Genomic DNA, 21,768 nt, shown 5'->3' on the forward strand with positions numbered 1-21,768 from the left:
TGGCATCATGGGAATAGAAAGTTAACATCAACTGACCAAGAAGGCTTGCAAAGCAGTGTTCTCCACCGTCCCTGAGGAAGCAACGTGACAGTGATATGACATACTGGCACAAGGGGCAATGCATCCATACGAACAGACTCACAGGACACTTGACAGAACATGTGGAACATACGCTGGCCCACACCTTCACAACATGATTGATTGGAAACTGTAATGCCACACAAGATTAAGTGGATGAGCCAAACACATCCTGCTGCACACAGTGAGGCTGCAATTCACCATGGAGCCTATGGTTGTGGTGTAGAACACAATGTCAACACCTGGAATCTGCAATGTGTCAGGGTCAAGGTTGACACACATTGATGCCTTCACTAGAGTCAATACTCCACAACAGATGACTGTCAAGAAGGGTGACTGTCCTGTCATGGGAGTGGTGCAACATATAATTTGATCCATGGTGATTAGACATGTATGGATGGTTCTTCAACATGCACAGAAACAGTTCTCACACATTCCCAAACCATAACAACCCAAAAAAGCCTGTTTGGATCTCTTACCCGAACTGACATTTACACATGTCTGTGCATGGAACGCTGTTTTGGCCCATGTGGAATCATCATGAGGAATAGCAGGAGGTCTGAGATGACACAAACAGACAACAGGCACAGCAACCTGGGAATGAGAGACACACAAGGGCTCACAGTTACAAATCTTTACTAAAGACATGGGCAGGACCAAAACACGAACAATATAGTACACATGTAAATTGAAAGCTACGTCATTGTGCATTTCAGTGTGGCATGACATCAGCACTTGCATGACACATCAGTACACACATCAAAGTGACTTTGCATACAGTCAGATGGACACACACATTGCAACACATGTGACTCAATGCTACAAGCTTGCATACTCATTCGCGTATGAGATGACTCCGGATATCATCCTCCTTCTCCTCATCACTTGCATCGTGACCAAGCCCTTGAGCCTCAACGGGTGGATGTTCCTGCTCCTCAGGATCCAGGATGAGTGGCACTGCCATCTCAACTGCCATGTTGTGCAGCATGCAGCACACGATGAAGATATTACAGACCTTGTCCGGGGTTTATGGGAGGTATCCAACGGTCTTATTGAGACACCAGAATCGGCTCTTCATGAGGCAAAACGTCCGCTCCATCACTCGCCTGGTCTGCCCGTGTGCATTATTGTACCGCTGATCTGCAGCTGTTCCTGGGTTCCGGAGAGGTGTCATCAGCCATGGCATGTTGGGATATCCCGAGTCACCTGCAAATATACATCATGTAAATAAGTGGTTAATGAGATGCAGACAGAGCAAAAGATACTGAAGCACACAGGACACACAGAGTATACCCATCAACAAGACATGCCCGATCGTTGCGCAGCTGCAGCATCATTCTTGTCACCCTGCTACGCCTTATGATGAATGCATCATGGTATGATCCTGGAAAACGTGCACACACATTGGAAATCAGCATGTTAGCAAAACACACCACCAGGGCATTTATTGAGTGATAATGTTTCCTGTTGCGGTAAGCCTGTTCCTGAGCCTGTGTTGGCACCAAAGCCACATGTGTCCCATCAATGGACCCAATTACATTTGGCATCCCACCCAGGGCATAGATTTCACCCTTGACATCTCTCAACTCGACAGGAATAGGACATTTGATGAATTCATCAATATGCTCCAACATGGCTTCTAACACATCACGCAAGACACGGCTGAACATCGTTTGGGACATTCTACCTACATCAGTTATGGTTAATTGGAACGTACCTGTCGCAAAAAAATGGAGGGCTGCCATCATCTTTATCTTGGGGGTCAGCACAGTGTTGCGGTTGGAGATGTGGTGCCAGCTTGTTCGTCAAGTCCTGAATCAACTGTTGAATGAATCTGTAACGTCGGATGCAGTCACGTTCCCTCATGGTAGCCAAGTCTGGAAATGGCTTTGGTAGAAGCGGTGCCCTATAGGACATATTTGGGAAGAATGGAGAATAACTGTCAGACAACATCAATGGCAAGGTACATAGCACATGCAAAACTGCTACCAGACATCATGTCACTATGGAGTCTGGCATGTGCAATTCATCCAGGACACATATGGCAGCTTGCTGGCACTCCTACGAAAACCCAGATACACCTGTTGTTTCCCTCAATAAACATGACATGCCCTGAAACAAGCTGCTGGTCTGGTCTAAGTGAACAACCCAAGATATCACTTGAGTGACACAGGTCACCAAACCTGCAGTGGAAGTTTGTCAATCCATCCAGACAGCTGACTGCAAGGCACATGCACAGGTATGATATGAAGGAGATTTGTAATGCGCAAAACAATAACCCGCAGGTATCAAGGCGCCTAACAAAATGATCAGTAATAGAGATAGAAGACCTTACATATAGGCTTGCCGAAAGAGGAGAGTTTTTAGGGCAGTCCGGAAATTCTGTAAAGACGGGAGGGATCTCAGGTCCAGGGGAAGGTCATTCCACCATTTGGGAGCTAGAGTGGAAAAGGCCCTGCCACCCCATCTAGCTCTTCGTACGCGGGGGGCTGTCAGAAGCAATTTCCCGGAGGAACGCAAGTCCCTACCAGGAATGTAGTGGGAAATGATGGACCCGATTCCAGAGTCGCTGTTTTTGGCGATGGCTCTGTAGGTCAAGCATAGGACTTTGAACCTGATTCGATGTTCTACCGGTAGCCAGTGCAGCGTTTTCCTGGCCGCAGTGGCCGAGGAACGTCTGGGAATATCCAGAACAAATCTGGCTATGGCGCTTTGGACTACCTGTAAGCGCTGCAGGTGGCTCCTATTAAGCCCAGCATACAGCGCATTACAGTAGTCCAAACGAGAACCAATGAGTGCGACAGCTATTTGTTTTCTAGCCTGCAGGGAAAGATATTTCCTAATCCTTCGTAGGATGTGAATCAAACCCCAGCAGGTGGAGACAGTTCTGCTCACCTGGCTGCCCAAGTCAAGGGCAGGGTCTATCAGCACCCCGAGATTCTTGGCAGATGTTGTGGGGGAAGGGCATGTTCCTAGAGAGTCAGGCCACCAATTGGCTGACCAGATGTTTTCTTTCCCCCCAAACACCATCACCTCAGTCTTCTCCCCATTCAGTCTGAGGGAGTTCTGAATCATCCAATGACCAACCGCCTCCATACAAGATCTAAACTTGGAGGCGGTTAGGACATCAGAATGGGGGAGAGAGACGAGGATTTGAGTGTCGTCTACGTAGGACACTACCTCCATCCCGAAGGATCTTATTAGCTTGGCTAGTGGGGTCACATAGATGTTAAAAAGGGTCGGGCTAAGTGCCGACCCTTGAGGGACCCCACACAGCACTGGTCGGGATGGAGATAGGAACTCCCCCAGCTTGACTCTTTGTTCCCTCCCTGTAAGGAAAGAGGACAGAAGATCCAGAGCTGTGTCTTTCACCCCCACCTCCCTCAGCCGGGATGAAAGAACTGAGGGGGAGAGGGTATCGAAAGCCACAGATAGATCTAGCAGGACCAGGAGAGAGGTCTGGCCCCCATCTACTGTCGTGCGGATCTTATCGAGCACGATGGTGAGGGCTGACTCGGTGCTAAATTCTCTCCTGAATCCATGCTGGGAGGAGTCTAGGCATCCCGAGCTTTCCACAAAGACAGTGAGGTGCTTGTTGAGATGTGCCTCAAGCATCTTCGCTGGGGCAGGAAGCAGCGAGATAGGCCGGAAGTTTTTTAGGACCTCCGGATCCAGGGAGGCCTTTTTTAACAAGGGTTTTACTACCGCCTTCTTCCATTCTGTGGGGAAAACACCGTCTCTAATGGCTAGATTCATTACCTCTAGCAGTGGTGGCAGGAGGGTCTCCCTACACTGCTTGATGACTTTCAGCGGGCAGGAATCCAAGGGAGAACCAGACTTGGTCTTGTTTAGCAGTAACTCCAGGTCTTGTAAGGCCAGCGGGGGGAAAGAGTCCAAGGTGCATGGCGGGGAGATGTCTGTAGTAGTCGTGCTCATCTCAACCCCTGAGGTGGGTGCACTGATACAAGTTCTTTGTACCTCGAGGGCCAGGTGAATTTCCTGAATTTTGGTGTGGAAGAAGGAGGCAATCTTATCACATAGGTCCTGCGAAGGAATGACAGGGTCCGGGGCTTGCAGTTTGACTAAGGAGTCCACAGTTTTAAAAAGCTCCTTCGGCGAAGAAAGCGAGTTGGTCAAGGTAACAAAGTCACATGGAATAGCAAAAGTACATATCAAACACATAGCGATAAAGGTGTGCATGTGACAAAAAAACTACTCAGTCCTTGTCAGGATGCAGACATGTGTACCTTGGGAAAATTGATGTCTGAGGCCATCCGACCCAAAAGCCGTGGAAATGCACATGTGGCACGGTGAGCGTACATGTGAAACCATTCCCCATCTCAACACAGACCCATGTTAGATGCACCAACAGCAGATGCAGTTTACATAACAAAAACAACAAGCTCAAGGTTTGACATGACACACACCGGACATAGTCAAATAGGGTCATGCTGAGCGTGAAATGTCAAGTGACAAAGTGCCCCGGTCCCTGGCATCATGAGACAGATGCCCATAGTGATGACTGTGCCATCCCAGTGTTGATGTGCATGGCGACATTTGCATAATAGTACACCTGTGACAAGTGTAAAGGTTATGTGTACCACATAGTGCCCCATCACACATGATATGTGTCAACAGGCCAGCACACATCAATTGGGCAACTAGATCAGATGCCCTGTGCTATATCACTGCCTGCCACACCTAAGGCCTCCACATGTAAGTATGAAATGAAAAGAACTTGATACACATCCTTGTTTGAAGTGTACCCCTACATCCCTGCCTTGTGTGTGCCTCACATCACTATTGTAATGGTGCCATGCGTGAGGGTGAGAAATGCACCGTACCCTTGCATTCACAAATGCGTGTGAAACGCACCGTACCTCTGCATTCACAAATGCGTGTGAACGCACCGTGTGAAATGCACTATACCCCTGCATTCACTGATGTGTGTGAAACGCACTGTGTAAAATGCACCGTACCCCAGCATTACGTATGTGTGTGCGCATCGTCTCACTATTGTAATGGTGCCATATTCGAACAAACCCTACCCCGACATTACGTGCGTGTGTGCGCATCGTCTCACTATTGTAATCGTGCCATATGCGAGCGAACCATACCCCGACATTACGTGCATGTCTGCGCATCGTCTCACTATTGTAATCTTGCCATATGCGAATGAACCGTACCCCGACATTACGTGCGTGTGTGCGCATCGTCTCACTATTGTAATCGTGCCATACCCAAGTGAACCGTACCCCGACATTACGTGCGTGTGTGCGCATCATCTCACTATTGTAATCGTGCCATACGCGAATCACCCGTACCCCGACATTACGTGCGTGTGTGCGCATTGTCTCACTATTGTAATCATGCCATACCCGAGCAAACCGTACCCCAACATTACGTGCGTTTGTGCGCATCGTCTCACTATTATAATCGTGCCATATGCGAACAAAGCGTACCCCGACATTACGTGCGTGTGTGCGCATTATCTCACTATTGGAATCGTGCCATACCCCAGCGAACCGTACCCCGACATTACGTGCTTGTGTGCGCATCGTCTCACTATTAAAATGGTGCCACACGCGACGTGAAATGCACCGTACACGTGTATGGATCTCAAAAACTACTTAGGGGACACCTAGGGGACGAGTAGTAGACCCTTAATGCAGGCTGGTTGTCATGGATACTGAGATTTGAGTGTGTGCTACAGCTGTCCTGCAAAAGTCAGTTGGGCAAAATATACAATGTTGCAAAATTATTGTGGAGCTGAAGCTCAAATTTTAAACCATGCAAATGTGTGTCAGGGCCTTATGTTTAAAGGGATTGGATGAAACGTAGGATGCAAAGTTATCTGGCCTATCACACAGGACTCCTGAGACTGAAAGCCCCTCAGCAGCACTAGCACTGATTTAAGGCTGCATGTGGCTGTGAGAGAGCACTTGCCTGCACAGCATTGGACACTGCTGCTGTCTCTGCATTCCCTGGACTCCTATGTCGTGTACGATGGAGAGGGCACCAGCATTAACTGAGGAGGAAAACCAGGCCCTGCTGGATGACCTCCTACCACAGTACAGCAAGCTGTATGGCCGACCAGGGGAGCAGGTGAGTGCTGACTGCACTAGTTTTGACTGTGCACCTGTTGTGTGAGTGTCTCAACAGGCATTGTGTATTGGTGGGACAGACATGCAATGTGGTTTTGAGAGAGTCCCAGAGGGTGTACATGGTGGTGTCTCTCATACAGAGCATGATGTAGTTCATGTGTGTTCACTCCTCACTTGCATTGTGCTTACTGTGACATTCACTGCATAGTGCATGACATATTCAGCCGTGCAAGACCTTATTGCGATTAGCAAATTGCTAATCGCAAATGAGGAATAACTCCCCATTCATTCCTAAAGGCCCATAGGAACGAATGGTGAGTTATTCCTTATTTGCGACATAGGAATGAATGGGGAGTTATTCCTTATTTGGGATTAGCAATTTGCTAATCACAAATAAGGAAGCTGTAGGAATCGCAATTTATTTTGCGATTCCTACATGAATCCCGTTTTGCAAGTCCTTAATCACTATTAAGGACTCGCAAAAAGGGACAATGATGAATCTGGCGGATAGTTTTATTTTCATATCCATTGTGATGCTTCAAGAATCACCATGATTAGTATTCCTCTATTCTGTCTGGTATTGCCCTTACAAGATAAATATAGAAAATTATTCTGCTCTCCTGTACACTCAAAAGTAGCTACCGCTGCTTTACACCCCACCCACCACCATCCCCCAAACCACCACCACCCCCCCAGTCAATGACCGCCCACCCCCCCTCCCTCCCCAACACATGAGGCTCAGAAATTCTCAGTTCCTGTAAAGTATGGAATGCCGTGCCCCCTCAACTCCGCGCGGACCCTGAGTGGGAGAAATCATTTATACTAGAAAACCACATAGGAACCAGATAAGGATCAAAGCGGATATACCCTGCCGCACCTGTAACCATCTTACTCATAAAGCCTCATAAAGACTCTAAGTACTCCTTAGCTTTAATTTCCGATAAAAAACATCTAGTCTGTCCTTTCCAAATTATTTTTAACTTAGCCGGGTTTTGCAGAAACACAATGGCCCCCTTTTTATGAAAATCAGGTATTAGCTGCCGAAAATGCCATCGTGTGGCCACTGTGGCCTGACAAAAATTCGGCCTCACAAAAAATGAGCATTGCTTGGCTGTAGCTTGTTTGTCAGGTCTAGCTAGAGCATATATCTCTTCTCTTGCAAGGAAGCTATTAAAGCACACTAAGATTGCACAGGGATATTCACCCTCCCCCTGACGAGTAGTCTTAATTGAAAAGGGAAATCAGCGTGCCCTTTGTACTTCTCTTGCCCAATCCCATGACCTCAACTCTGGAAAAGCTTCTGATAATATCTCTGCAACAAATTTTTTAGTATCGTCCCCCTCTTTTTTCTCAGGTATACCTAGAAAACGTAAATTGTTTCTACGGGCCTGGTTCTCCAAGCCCGTTAGTTTATGAGAAAGATCGTCCCTGTAAGCTCTAACATGCTCAAGTTCTTGTTTCTGTGCGGTCGATTCTTCTTCCAAAGCTATGATCCTCACCTCAGCCTCAGTCACTCTGTCGGCTGTTTCAGTGCATATTTTAATTGCTCGGCGGACAGCGTTCTTCATTTTAGAGCAAGTAGCTTGCATACATACATTTTCAGCTTTACTTTCGGCCTGATGGGTCATCATTGTATTTTAAATAGTGGTTAAGGTAATTACTGTAGAAGTTGCTGAGGAATTTCCATTGTCCTCGGTAACAAGACTGGCTGCAAATTCACCCTCAGCTACCGTATTCACTGAAGCCCCACCATTCACTTTAGGATCCTCCGGGTTTGATTCAATATTTTTATTTACAGACCGCTGCGAGCCTCTTTTCTTACGTCTTCTTACCGTCGAGACGCATATATTTGGGGAAGCTGAATTGACTCTCAGCGCCACCTCCTCCTCCTCCACCGAGCTGCTTCCAGCGCTGTACTCAGCCCAATCTTTGCTCATGTTAGTACTACCGTCTGAAGTATGGTCAGATAAGGAGATAAAATTCTCCCCTGCTTCCTGTATAACTTGTGCTAATACTTGCGATTCAAGTGCTGAATTAATACCAGTCTGGACTTCATCTACCATAACACCCCTGTTCTCATATATTGCCTAATGTTGAACTGGGTCCTAAGTCCCTGCAACATTCGAGCTTGATACAATAACTCAATCACTATTGTTCAAAGGATTTTTTGCCTTGACAGATTTCTCAAATAAAGCTCGAAGTCAGAGGGTTCCTTCTTAAGGCTCCGAGAGGGTGCACCAATTTTGAGAGATGAATCGCCCCCCCCCCCCTGTTAGCGCCGCTGGCCGTCTCACCTTCTGGGCTTTCAATGCCTGCTACTTGAACTGTAGCTCCCTCCACAATCGGTTGTTTTGTTTTACTGCTCCGGGTGAGAGCCTACGACTGGACTTTGGGCGGCATTTTCTTCTTGCGAGCTCCTCCTTGGCCGCGAACCACCACTCTTTGGAAATCGAACAGAATCGCTGAAAGACGCCACAGCGGGGCACACCGCCGAGAGAAAAGCAAGTAATTTAGCGTTCACCGCTTTTGCAGGTGAGGGCGAGGGGTCCTCCCAATCCTCCGAGTCGGTCACACTGTGAAGAACAAACACTCGAGTCCGGCCGCCGGTCGCCTTTCAGCCTTTCAGCAATTGCATAGCTCCAAAATAGTATTTTAGTTGAATGGAGCATTAATCATTGCTTATATTACTTGCATTAGAAGCTGCATTGATAGAATAGCACAGAGCGATATTCGGCAACGATATCACTCGGAACAGTCCCGGTTCAATTGAGAAGAGTATCCCCCTCTCAGGAACGCGAAGCAGAAGGCTGAGCTGCTCACACAGCCCACGCCACGGCCGCATCTTGCCAGCACTGGCTGAAAGGTTAAACATGCACTGTATCCTGTACTTGTTGTGCATTCCTGCTCTTTCATATTGTAATAAGGGAGTTCTGCAATATTTACTACCCTATACCAATTTCTTGTAAACGAGGCCCTAAATTTGGAGGATGGGTACTCCATCAGAGCAATGCAGTATTTTACTGCGTTGCCCTGACAGAGTAAATACCGTCCTCTGAGCTTAGGTCCCTATTCTCCAAAAGGCAAAAAAATACTTCAAATGTAGGACGGAAATAATTGGAGCAGAGGTCATACTTTTTTACGCAGGTTTTATGAATTAGACAGAGCTAAGACACTACTGGTGAGAAGTTTAAATTTTTACAGAAGGGTGTGTTGCTTGGGGTAATATTGTAAAGTATTTTGTTTGAATACAGTGTTGCTATTGTAAAAACATTTACTTGTGTTCAGCCAAAACTTCTTAACAATTGGGAGAAAACAAGAAAAAAAACTAGCCATGGAGAGAAAGCTACAAATAAGACATAAAACTTAGGGGAGAGAATTCTGGCTGCCAGGTAGGTTAAATCAAACAAAGCGATGCTTGGAGGCATGGGCACTATAGAAAGTGACATCATGCACTCATTCACTTTAAAAAACATTACAGGGTAACAACTTACCTCCCCTCCAAACAACTCAACAGTTTTCTGGAGAAGAGCAATCAGAGTCATGCCTACTTTATCTTCTTTCTTATGTTAATGGAATCCTTAGAAATGTTGTTAGCTGTATCACTAGGCTGTGCTCCTTGCGCCATCGCACTTTAAAATGTTAGCATCAATACAGAGTGACGTTTCCCTTCTGTTATTTATGTTTTATGATGTGGGTGCTTTCAATGACTTTTGTTACTTATCTTTGAAAGTCTAGATGTCTAATTAATTTCTTCTGTCGATTTAAGTTCCGCCTATAAACTTGACCTCCAATGGATACAAATGCCCCGACTGCATGAAAGAAGACACTGTTGAGGAATGTAAAACTGAGAAAGTAATCGAATGTGTTGGACGTCAGACTCAGTGCTTCAGTTATCGTGGGAAAACAAGCCGGCCAGGTAAGTGCACCCTTCATGTTTGGCTGTCACCCAACAACTGCGCAGCAGTGGGAGGTTTGGATCCTTGCTAATACAGGGTTAAATGAGCTTGCATGATGTTATTGTACCCACTGTTTAGACCATGATGCTTAGATAAAAATTATTTAAATATCATATTTAAAAAAGATGAAAGAAGGTGTATTTTCCCTGTTTTCTGTCTCCATGCATCAAGCAATATGGCGCTCAATTTATTTATTTATTTATTTAATTTATATAGCGCGTTATAACCACCGGGGCCTCTAAGCGCTGATTGTCCAAATTACCTAGTGAGGCTCAGCATATTACTTGATCTAGGAAGTACACCTAGTGGCTGCACCATGCTTGTTTAAACAAAACAGTTTTTAGCTTTTTCCTAAAGGTAAGTAAATTACGTTCTTTCCTTAGATCTGGGGACAGTTTATTCCACAGAGCTGGGAGTGTTTTAGAGAAGGCACGTCCCCCCACCGTGGCCAATTTGAACCGGGGTTGGGATAGGAGAGTAGCATCTGATGAACGTAAGGTCCTGCTCGGCGTATAGAGGGAAATTCGGGACTTTAGGTATTTTGGTGCATTCCCGTACAGCGCCTTATGCACTATACACAGTCCTTTAAAAACTACTCTCTGCCGAATTGGGAGCCAATGAAGCTCCTGCATCAGAGGGGATGAGTGGGTCATCCTGGGTTTTTTGTAAATCAGTCTAGCTGCGTCGTTCATGACCCCCTGTAGCTTATCCAGCAGCCGCTGGGGTAGCCCTATGTACAGAGAGTTTCCATAATCCAGCCTGGCCAAGATTATAGCTGAGACCACATGTTTCAGGGTGGAAAACGATAGCAGTGCCGATATTTTTCTCAGTTGTCGCATTAAGCCAATGCAGGTACCTACTACAGTCGTGACCTGTTTTTCCATGGAAAGTTTTCCATCTATATACAGACCCAGACTTTTTACTGCAACCGCTGGTTTCGGTGGTACACCCAGCTCTACCGGCCAGAATTTTTCGTTCCAGGGGTTGCCCGAGATGGAAATGGGCAACACTTCCGTCTTGTCCGGGTTAATTTTTAGGGAGTTTTTTGACATCCAATTAACCGTGGCTTTAAGAATGTCCTGTAGCCTGGTAGACGCTCCTGGACCGTCATCTAACCGGATGATAATCTGGGTGTCATCAGCGTAGTTATATACAAAACAGTCCATCCTATTCAGGAGTGCAATCAGTGGCTGCAGATAGATGTTGAAGAGTAGGGGTGATAGAGCAGAGCCCTGTGGGACCCCGCAAGAAATGGGTGCGGAGGTGGAAAGCAGGTCCCCCAGTTGTACTCTCTGTGTCCTGCCCTGCAGAAATGAAGTAAGCCATGCCAGGGCTGTACCCCTGATACCAAAAGACCTCAACCGCGACAAAAGTTGTTCATGACATACGGTGTCAAAGGCCGCGGAGAGATCTAGTAGTACCAGGGCGCTAGGTGTTTTAGTATCTGCCCGGCTCCTCAATTCATCCAGAATTGATAACATGACTAGCTCCGTGCTATGGTTAGCACGGAACCCTGCCTGATTGGCCTCCAGCAGGTTGTTACTCTCTAGATGTTTTGAGAGCGATACCAACACATGCTGCTCAATTACCTTTGCCAAAAACGGTAACTGGGAAATGGGAAGAAAGTTCTTTAGACACTTTGTGTCCGAGCCAGGTTTTTTTAATAGAGGGATCAGTCGAGCCTCTTTAAATGCTAAAGGAACCTGTCCTGTGTAGAGAGAAGTATTCAGTAAGTGCAAGACTTCTTCCTCGATTCCCGGTAGTGCTAGTTTGAATACTTCAGGCGGGCATGGATCCACCAATGAACCGGATTTAACTCGGTCCGTAATCTTGGCCAGTTCCTGCTTTACAATTAAAGGAAACTCGGCTAACTGAGTGAGAGCTGGCGGGACAGTATAGTCAGGTGGGCTAGGACAATTGAGGGGTATAGTTGCAGCGATTTCTCCCAGAATGTCGGAGATCTTACTCACAAAGAAGTCCTGGAACTTCTGACAATCCTGTTGGGTGAACTCAGTGCTTTGTTCTTTGTTTGTCCTGAGTTCTGACAAAACCCGAAAGATTTCCTTCTGTGGGTTCTTAGCTGCCGCTATTCTCTCCTCAAAAAAGGCCGCCTTTCTGGTCTGGATGGCTGATTTGTAGGACGCCAGAGAAGACATATAGTCTTTCTTAACAGTAGCGTCATACTCCTTCCGCCATGCTCGTTCTTTCCTCCGCACCCCACGTTTCATGTCACGTAGGGAGTCGTTATACCAAGGAGCCCCAGCTCCCCTATCCACCTTCTTCACCCTACGAAGGGGTGCCACCAACTCAATGGCTCTCCCCAATTTGTGGTGGAGATGTCCGCAAAGGGCATCAACATTGGCGTCCTGCTCCTTTAACGGCGGAGACTGTTGTAAGAAAGACCTCATTCTCTCTCCGTCAAGATTTCTCCATTTCCGGGCCATTTTCCAACCTTCACCCAACTTGGGCGAGTGGCCGTTCAGGAGGATTTTACATTTTATTAACGAATGATCAGACCAAACACATGGCAAGATCTCTGTAGCGTCCTGAACTGGCATAGTGGTCCAGATTAGGTCAAGCATATGTCCCTTCTCATGAGTTGGTCCATTCACCTGCTGAGTAAAGTCCAAGGAGGAAATTGCCTCCTCAATTAGTAGTGCTTGACCTTCTTTGGGGAATTTCTCCCAGTGGTAATTAAAGTCTCCAACAACGCTCAAATTGTGTGAGGAAGGCCGGTGCCTCCACCGAAACGCCTCACAATGGCTGTTTTTACCAGATTAAACACAGTGTTTTAATTTGACCCTGGGTTGCATCATGGCCTGTCCTATTTTGAACGGGTTTAGAAGGGAATATATATGAAATTCAGCAGTTATAGTTAGCTGAGCTAAGTATAACTCACAACCCTTGCAATGCACTGCATTTGGTCTCACATAATAAATCACTGATGACATGGTCAGTAACATCACTGATGACATCTCAAAATACGTTGCAAACACAAGGAGATGATGGCCAGAGGGCTGAATCTTTTCAGACACTCACCCCAAGTCACAGATCTGGGTTGAATCCATCATCATTCTTTAGCTCACTTTGCCACCTCAGTTCAGACACAGCTATATGCAAATCAGTCTAGACCCTGTGCTTCATGGGAACAGTCCAGACCGAACTGCCAAGCCATGTCTTCCCTCAACCGAAACAAGCATCCGGGGACCAGTTTCGGGCTAACAAGGCTCATCAGCCCGGCTAGCTTGAATCCAGTGGCAAAGTGTGCAAGGGACCCACGTCTGGGCATATCTTTCCAACTTAGGGCGAACATTGCAAACACAAGGAGATGATAGAAGTTGCGCTAAAACCTTTCATACACTCACCCCTAGTCACAGATCTGGATTGAATCCATCATCCTTCTTTAGCTCACTTTGCCACCCCAGTTCAGACACAGCTATATGCTAATCAGTCTTGACCCTGTGCCTCATGGGAACAGTCCAGCCCGAACTGCCAAGCCATGTCTTCCCTGGACTGGAAACAAGCATCCTGGGACCGGTTTCAGGCTAACAGCCCTCATCAGCAAGGCCAGCTTGAATCCAGGGGCAAAGTGATCAAGGGACCCACGTCTGGGCATACCCTGCCAACTTAGGGTGATCATTGCAAACACAAGGAGATGATGGACGGAGCACTGAAACTTTTCAGACACTCACCCCCAGTCACAGATCTGGGTTGAATCCTTCATTATTCTTTAGTTCACTTCATCACCCCAGTTCAGACACAGCTATATGCAAATTGGATCGAATTTCTAACACAAATCAGTCTTGACCCTGTTCCCCATGGAAACAGTCCAGCATGAACTGCCAAGTCATGTCTACCCTGGACCGGAAACAAGCATCCTGGGACCGGTTTTGGGCTAACAGCCCTTATCAGCCAGGCTAGCTTGAATCCAGTGGCAAAGTGAGCAAGGGACCTACGTCTGGGCATACCCTGTCAATTTAGGGCAAACATTGCAAACACAAGGAGATGTTGGACGGCGCACTGACATTTCATCACTGATGATATCATCCAGTGACTGTAACTGTTTATAAAATGTTTGTGTGTTAAATGCATATACCAAGGTGCATTGATGAATCAGTGGGTGTATGAGTGCCTGTTTGGATGATTCAGTGCGTGTGTGACTGACTGTATTTTGAGAATGTCTGTATCAGTCTGTCAGATTGTGTCTAAGTTCCTGTATGTGTTGGTGAGTGGGTACATGAGTGGCTGTATGGGTGATTGATTAGTTGTCTGAGTACCTATATGGGTTTAGGAGTATCTCTGTTGGTAGGTAAGAGGGTGTGTTTTGGTGAGTGAATATATGTGCCATGGTATATGGGTGAGTAACTGTGTTGGACTTCGCCCGTTTGGCAGGTTCACCCCTGAACTTTTTACCTCTTAAAATGACATAATGGTAGTGATTTCTGGTCTCCGCGCACTTTGGCACTGTGGCCCAGTGTAAAGTGCGTGTGGTCTCTGAGTGCATGTGGTGAGATTGGCCTGCCCTCCCATAGGAATGCATGGGGATATGTGTGTCCATGGTAGTTCCTGATGTGAGAGGAGTGCAGGGGCTAGTTTGGTATGCGCATACTCGTGAGATTAAATGCTGCACAATGGTGTGCGCAGATTTATTGTGACTAGTGGAGAAGTGCCACTTTTAGAAGTTGGCATTTCTGTGTGCAGTGTCTGCCTGCCTGATGTCAATTGTATGGATGGCTTGTGATGGACAGGGGCTGGCTCGTGTGCTTGGCTCCAGGAGCCAGGATGGGTCTGCCCAGTGGAGAATAGGCAGATCAGCTTGTAGATGGGAGGAAGGAGTTGCACCTGGGACCTGAATAGGGCTGGGCCTTCCCTCCACAATGCTGGCTCCACCCCCTGTGGTGTGTCTGATGTCCCTGACCTGTCCTGTGAAAAGAGGAGAGGATCTGAGCAAAACAAAGTGTTCAAGTGCTCCTGAACCAGTTGTATCTGGTTCTCTCCTAGCCTTGTGCTGTGTCACATAGGGATTTCGCTGTATAAATAAGGGTCTGTGACCCCAAGTAAATGTTCAGGGGCGTGCTGCTGCTGGGGCCCAGGGGAAGGCTTGCTTCCCAACCCAGGGAACCTTCTGCCAATGTTGGGGACCAAGGGGTTGTTTAAAGGTCCCTGCGGTTCCTGCCAGCTCCCCACTTCTGCAGGAGCTGGTATTACTTTGAGACCCAGGGAGCTGATGAGATGCAGCTCACTGGATCCAAAAGCAGTGTACGTTTCCCTGCTTGATTCACAGTGGGCAGGGCAGCAAACATACTTTGCTTTCAGCGAACAGCAGCATTTTTCTTCTCACTTGCTGAAGCAGAGCTGGTTTGCTATGGCTGGTTTGCCATAGCAAAGTGCAATGACCTGGTGGTGGACACCCCAGGACATTGCTGGAGCCGGCCCTGGGGAGTGTTGGTCCCCACAGCCATCTGGGGCTCCTATAGGGGGACCCTCCTTTGTAAATGAAGCCCCATGGAGGTGCTGGTCCCGAGGGCCGGGGCTCGGCAACGTACCACCAGAGCCCCCATGCCTTTTTATTTATTTTAACCCCTATGCAGTTTTTTTTAGAATTAATTGATGCATGTGCCCTTGGGAGGTGATTGTCCCTGGGCAGCAAGGGGGCTGAGCGCCCCCCCACCAATTACATTGAGCAGTGCCCGAGGAGGTGGCAGAGGCCATAGTACTTCCCCCACAATATTTCATTATAACATTTGTGCCCCTGGGGAGTTATGGCCTTCCCCGCATTATGTCTATGCATGATGCATGTTTGCGTATGGTTGTGTGTATATATATATATATATATATATATATATATATATATTCACTGAAAAAAACATAGGTTTCACACCAGTTATAGCTAGGAATTAGCATTTAAAAAGCATATTAAATTCACTGAAAAAAACATAGGTTTCATACCAGTTATAGTTAGCTGGAAATTTTACTGACATAAAACCATAGAAATTCCAACGTTATAGTTAGTTGGACTCACTATAATTAGCGCGCCTGCAATGCACTGCTGATGACGTCACATATTACATCACTCATGAAATCGTCAGTGACATTTAATACAGTGAATTTAATACATTTTTTAAATGCTAATTCCTAACTACAACTGGTGTGAAACCTATGGTTTTTTCAATGAATTTCATAGGTTTTTTGAATGCTAATTCCTAACTATATATAAGGCCTCAAACCTATGAAATGTAATATTTTTTATAATGAATCCTATATTGTATATTTATATAATACTTTTTTTTTTTGCCCTGGTGCGCTTCCGGTGTGCGCACTAGAAAGCGCTGTTTTCTGGAGTGCCCCGGGTCGCGCACCGGTGAGCGTCCCGTTAGCGCTATTGCCGCGAACGAAAACATTGTGACATATCGCGTCTGCGTGATACGCACGGCGTAAGCGCACCCAGAAGTACTCGAGCGAATACGATCGCGCAACGTAAGCATCTGACGCGCTTACGCGACGCGCCCACGGGCGCGCCTGGGGGCGCGTCGCTTTAGCGCGTTGGGTCATGTGACCTGAAAATAACACTTTTTATTGGTGCAGAACAGTTTTGGTTTTCAAATGATGAAAGCCCGGGTCATGTGACCTGAAAATAATACTTTTCATTGGTTCAGGACAGTTTTTTTTCTCCAAATGATGAAAGCCCCCACCTTTTTTCCTTATTCTGACTTTGTCCTTTGACTGAGGAAGACCTGTTTGGAGATATAAGAGAAATATTTTGTACTTTAAAATGGCTACAGTAGCAGCAGCAGCTGGAGCATCTGCACCACCACCACCACCACCAAGAGGACCACCACAACATCACATTGGTGGTCAAGAAGAAGAGGAGGAGGAGGAGGAGGAGGGGAAAAGGTGGCTGCCAGAAGACAATACCCCATACAGGCCAAGGCAGCACATTGTATGGGAGTTTTTCTCTATCCCAGAGGGCAAGAAGAAAGTCACTGCGCCAAAGGTGACTTGCCAAATCTGTGGCAAATCTTTCAAGGGGAAACCCTAACAAAAAATATTCATTTGGTAACAATACCATGATTAGGCACATGCAGCGCAAGCATCCGAACAACTATGCTGCCGCAGAGGTGAGAGAACTGGCCAGTAACCCTCCCCAATCTTCAACCAGCACCTCCAAAAGAAAGCAACCCATTCCATCGGGACCAGAGACAAGGGAGACGATCCCTTGCATACAACCACGGTTTGGTGAATTCAGGATCACATGTATTTTTTGTGGTAAGACCATCTCCTATGGTGAGCAGAGCATAAAGCTGTTTTTTGTTTCTCCCCATAAAAATAACAAAAAATATATAAAATAGTTCATAAAAGCCAAAAAAAGTAAAAAAATTTCAAAAACATAAAAAAATAAAACAACAAAAAGAAGAAAAAAAACTGTTCTTTTTAGAACTACCTCCAAATTATAAAAAAAGGCTACATTTTTTAAAAACTCTATCATTCTTTTTTCCCCATGGAACGCTCCCCGGTACGCTCCGCGGTGCGCGCACCGGGCGCTCCCCCCACACAAATTAAAAAAAAAAATTTTTTTTTGACCCGCAGGGCCCTTTTATAGCCCCCACATCAAACCTAGGGGGTCAGGGGGGGTCTACTCTGCCCCCTTATGGTCATTTCCCCCTTTGTTTTTGCCACCTCTTGTGTCTCGATCCTACCGAGACACAATATGGCGGCCGCTCCGGACTGTTTGGAATGTTGATAGACACCCGGGAGCCAATCAGCTTTCCATGCGTGAACGCGCGTAGCGCGCTGGTTAGCGCCCCAGTGCGCGTACCGGGGAGCGCTTATAGATATATATATATTTTTTTTAACCTAAATTACTCAAAATCCACTGGAGCACATATCTTACGACATAGCAAAGGCACATCGGGCTACCAGTCCCTATAGTTTTGCCAAGTTTGATGGAAACCCATTCAGCCGTTCGGGCTAAAAGTGAGGTCGACCGCCCTATAGAAATTAACATGGGGAAAACACGTTTTGGGACCCCCCTTTTATCTCGGACCCCGCTTGACAAATCCCCCCAAACTTTCAGGGAAGAACCGGGGCGCTGCGAGGCAAATTTGAGGAAATTTTCAGGCAGATTCCTCAACCGGCGCCAAAGTTATTCACAATAGAATGTTGAGATTTTATATTAAAAATAATCCTAACTATAACTACCTACTGGCGACCGCCAGTAGGTAATATATATATATATATATATATATCCCAGCTCCAAACTTCCCTCTTATCCTTCAGGAAAGAAAAGCACTCACGAGGATTCTGTAGCTCAACAGCAATTTATTCAGGACAAACGCGTTTCGGATTTACATCCTTCGTCAGTGTCGTAAGTTCACTTACGACACTGACGAAGGATGTAAATCCGAAACGCGTTTGTCCTGAATAAATTGCTGTTGAGCTACAGAATCCTCGTGAGTGCTTTTCTTTCCTGAAGGATAAGAGGGAAGTTTGGAGCTGGGATTTATATCGCGGTACGCCACCGCGTTTACTGCACCCGACCAGGAAGTGCCCCGCCTATGGCGTGTGGAGGAGCGAGATATATATATATATATATATATATATATATATATATATATATATATATATATATGTATATGAACAAGACTACGTCAGTAGTCGAAACGTTGCATTTTGGAAGGCACAAGGATTAAATAAACATCTTGCCTGGAGAGCTTGGGGTCTGTCTCTTCTTTCGCCGCTGTGAGTGGAGGTCTGAAGATTTTTGCTGATATATATATATATATATATATATATATATATATATATATATATATATATATATATATATATATATATACATATATAAAACGTGTTTTCCCCATGTTAATTTCTATAGGGCGGTCGACCTCACTTTTAGCCCGTACGGCTGAATGGATTTCCATCAAACTTGGCAAAATTATAGGGACTGGTAGCCCGATGTGCCTTTGCTATGTCGCAAGATATGTGCTCCAGTGGATTTTGAGTAATTTAGGTTAAAAAAAAAAAAAAAAAATATATATATATATATATATATATGTATTACACATATATATATATGTGTTACCTACTGGTGATTGCCAGTAGGTAGTTATAGATAGGATCTAGTTACCACTGGAAAATGGCAACATTCTATTCCCAATAACGTTGTCTCTGTCAACGAACGTTGTGAATTATCCAAATTCATGGCAATCGGTATTTGTACTGCTGCTACCAGAATCATCCTGACTTTTAAAACTGAGGTTTGGCGAGGGGATCGAACGCACAGCGCTTTGGTGGTGAAAAAATCGGAAATGTTTGAAATTACAGAAAACATGTCTCATAAGTAAGAATTTGGATTCATACCTTATAAAACATTACAAAGTCGATATGACTGTTTAAATATCACCTTGCTGAGAAGGCAGTCTGGGGAAGTGAATTGCATCGGAGTCCTTCCTTAATCACCACCATTTGAAAGCGCCAATCACGAGAGACCTTATGTGTTTATAAAAACCCGCTGAACATTTGAACATTGTTTGCTCTTTTAAAAAGCACTGATGAAATCTACTGCTGAAACGTGTCTGCTACAAATAAAAGAGCCTTTTTTAACTTTCCCCAAGAGTGCCTGAGCGTGCATTAACTGTTGCAAGCATCGGAGCTGATATCTATTGTGAGTTCCATCCTCACAATCGCATGGCACCCGCCTTGAGAGTTCAGCAAAACCAGCATTTTGGTGGAACCTGGAGCTGTGATGTGTAGCAGGAGCCGAACCTCCACAGGATGTCTCTGTCAACGAACATTGAGAATTATCCAAATTCATGGCAATCGGTAATTGTACTGCTGCCACCAGACTCATCCTGACTTTTAAAACGGAGGTTTGTCGAGGGGATCGAATGCACAGCGCTTTGGTGGTGAAAACATCGTAAATGTTTGAAATAACAGCAAACATGCCGCATCAGTAAGAACTTGGATTCATACCTTATAAAACATTACGAAGTTGATATGACTGTTTAAATATCACCTTGCTGAGAAGGCAGTCTGGGGAAGTGAATTGCATCGGAGTCCTTCCTTAATCACCACCATTTGAAAGCGCCAATCACGAGAGACCTTATGTGTTTATAAAAACGCGCTGAACATTTGAACATTGTTTTCTCTTTTAAAAAGCACTGATGAAATCTACTGCTGAAACTTGTCTGCTACAAATAGAAGAGCCTTTTTTAACTTTCCCCAAGAGTGCTTGAGCGTGCATTAACTGTTGCAAGCATCGGAGCTGATATCTATTGTGAGTTCCATCCTCACAATCGCATGGCACCCGCCTTGAGAGTTCAGCAAAACCAGCATTTTGGTGGAACCTGGAGCTGTGATGTGTAGCAGGAGCCGAACCTCCACAGGATGTCTCTGTCAACGAACATTGAGAATTATCCAAATTCATGGCAATCGGTAATTGTACTGCTGCCACCAGACTCATCCTGACTTTTAAAACGGAGGTTTGTCGAGGGGATCGAATGCACAGCGCTTTGGTGGTGAAAACATCGGAAATGTTTGAAATAACAGCAAACATGCCGCATCAGTAAGAACTTGGATTCATACCTTATAAAACATTACGAAGTTGATATGACTGTTTAAATATCACCTTGCTGAGAAGGCAGTCTGGGGAAGTGAATTGCATCGGAGTCCTTCCTTAATCACCACCATTTGAAAGCGCCAATCACAAGAGACCTTATGTGTTTTAAAAAACACACTGAACATTTGAAAATTGTTTGCTGCTTTAAAAAATACTGATGAAAGCTACTGCTGAAACGGGTCTGCTACAAATAAAAGAGCCTTTTTTAACTTTCCCCAAGAGTGCCTGATCGTGAATTAACTGTTGGAAGCATCGGAGCTGAGATATATATATATATATATATGCCAGTAGGTAGTTATAGTTAGGACCTAGTTACCACTGGAAAATGGCAACATTCTATTCCCAATATTGTTGGCGCGATTGACGAATCTTTGGGAAATTCTTTAAACTAATTCTTTGTTGTGGTCAGCTTCCATGTTGAAAGTTTGGGGGTGATTTGTCAAGGGGGGAGCCGAGGAAAAAGGGGAGTCACAAAACATGTTTTTTCAATGGTAATTTCCATCGGAAACTTTAGACAAGGCTTACAGGTCGAACGGGTGAACGGAATTACCCCAAATTTGGTAGGGAGAAGGGTCAGGGTCTAGAAAGCACAATTTTGTTTATTTGGTGTAAATCCTTTCAGTAGTTTTTGAGAAATATAAAAATTTACAGATATTGCTATTTGGTACTTCGCCATCTTATTGGCTGAGGCGTTACGAGCACGAGCTTGCTGCTGATTGGCTGCGAACGATGCGAGCGGTTGCAACTAGGAAGTGTTGCCCGCCATTTTGTGATTCCAGTGAAGTGAATAAGGGGAAAAAGGGCAGAAAAAGTGAGAAAGAGGAGGGTAGGAGTGCTGTGAGGTCTGCAGGGTGGTTAGGGTGGAGAAGTGTGGCTCAATGGTTAGAGGAGGCATACCCGGAACCTGAGGTCAGACCCGGGACCAGGGTTCAATTCCCGACGCGGCAGGGTCTGAGCCCAAGTGTCCACGGACTTGATAATTCTCAGTTCGGTGCCTACTCGAATCACGGGT

General features: G+C 45.7%; 1 protein-coding gene across 1 annotated transcript in view; it reads left to right on the plus strand.

The window, feature by feature from the left end:
* The window catches only part of LOC147701029 (phospholipase A2 inhibitor NAI-like), a 205,356-nt gene that overhangs the window by 89,714 nt on the left and 93,874 nt on the right, over positions 1 to 21,768 (plus strand). The window contains exon 4 of the mRNA XM_086929841.1: positions 9,949 to 10,098. Coding sequence (XP_086785967.1) covers positions 9,949 to 10,098 — 150 coding nt within the window. The remainder of the gene's footprint in view (positions 1 to 9,948; positions 10,099 to 21,768) is intronic.

Source organism: Lissotriton vulgaris, chromosome 7 (assembly GCF_964263255.1).
Source record: "Lissotriton vulgaris chromosome 7, aLisVul1.2, whole genome shotgun sequence".
In the NCBI taxonomy this organism is placed as follows: domain Eukaryota; kingdom Metazoa; phylum Chordata; class Amphibia; order Caudata; family Salamandridae; genus Lissotriton; species Lissotriton vulgaris.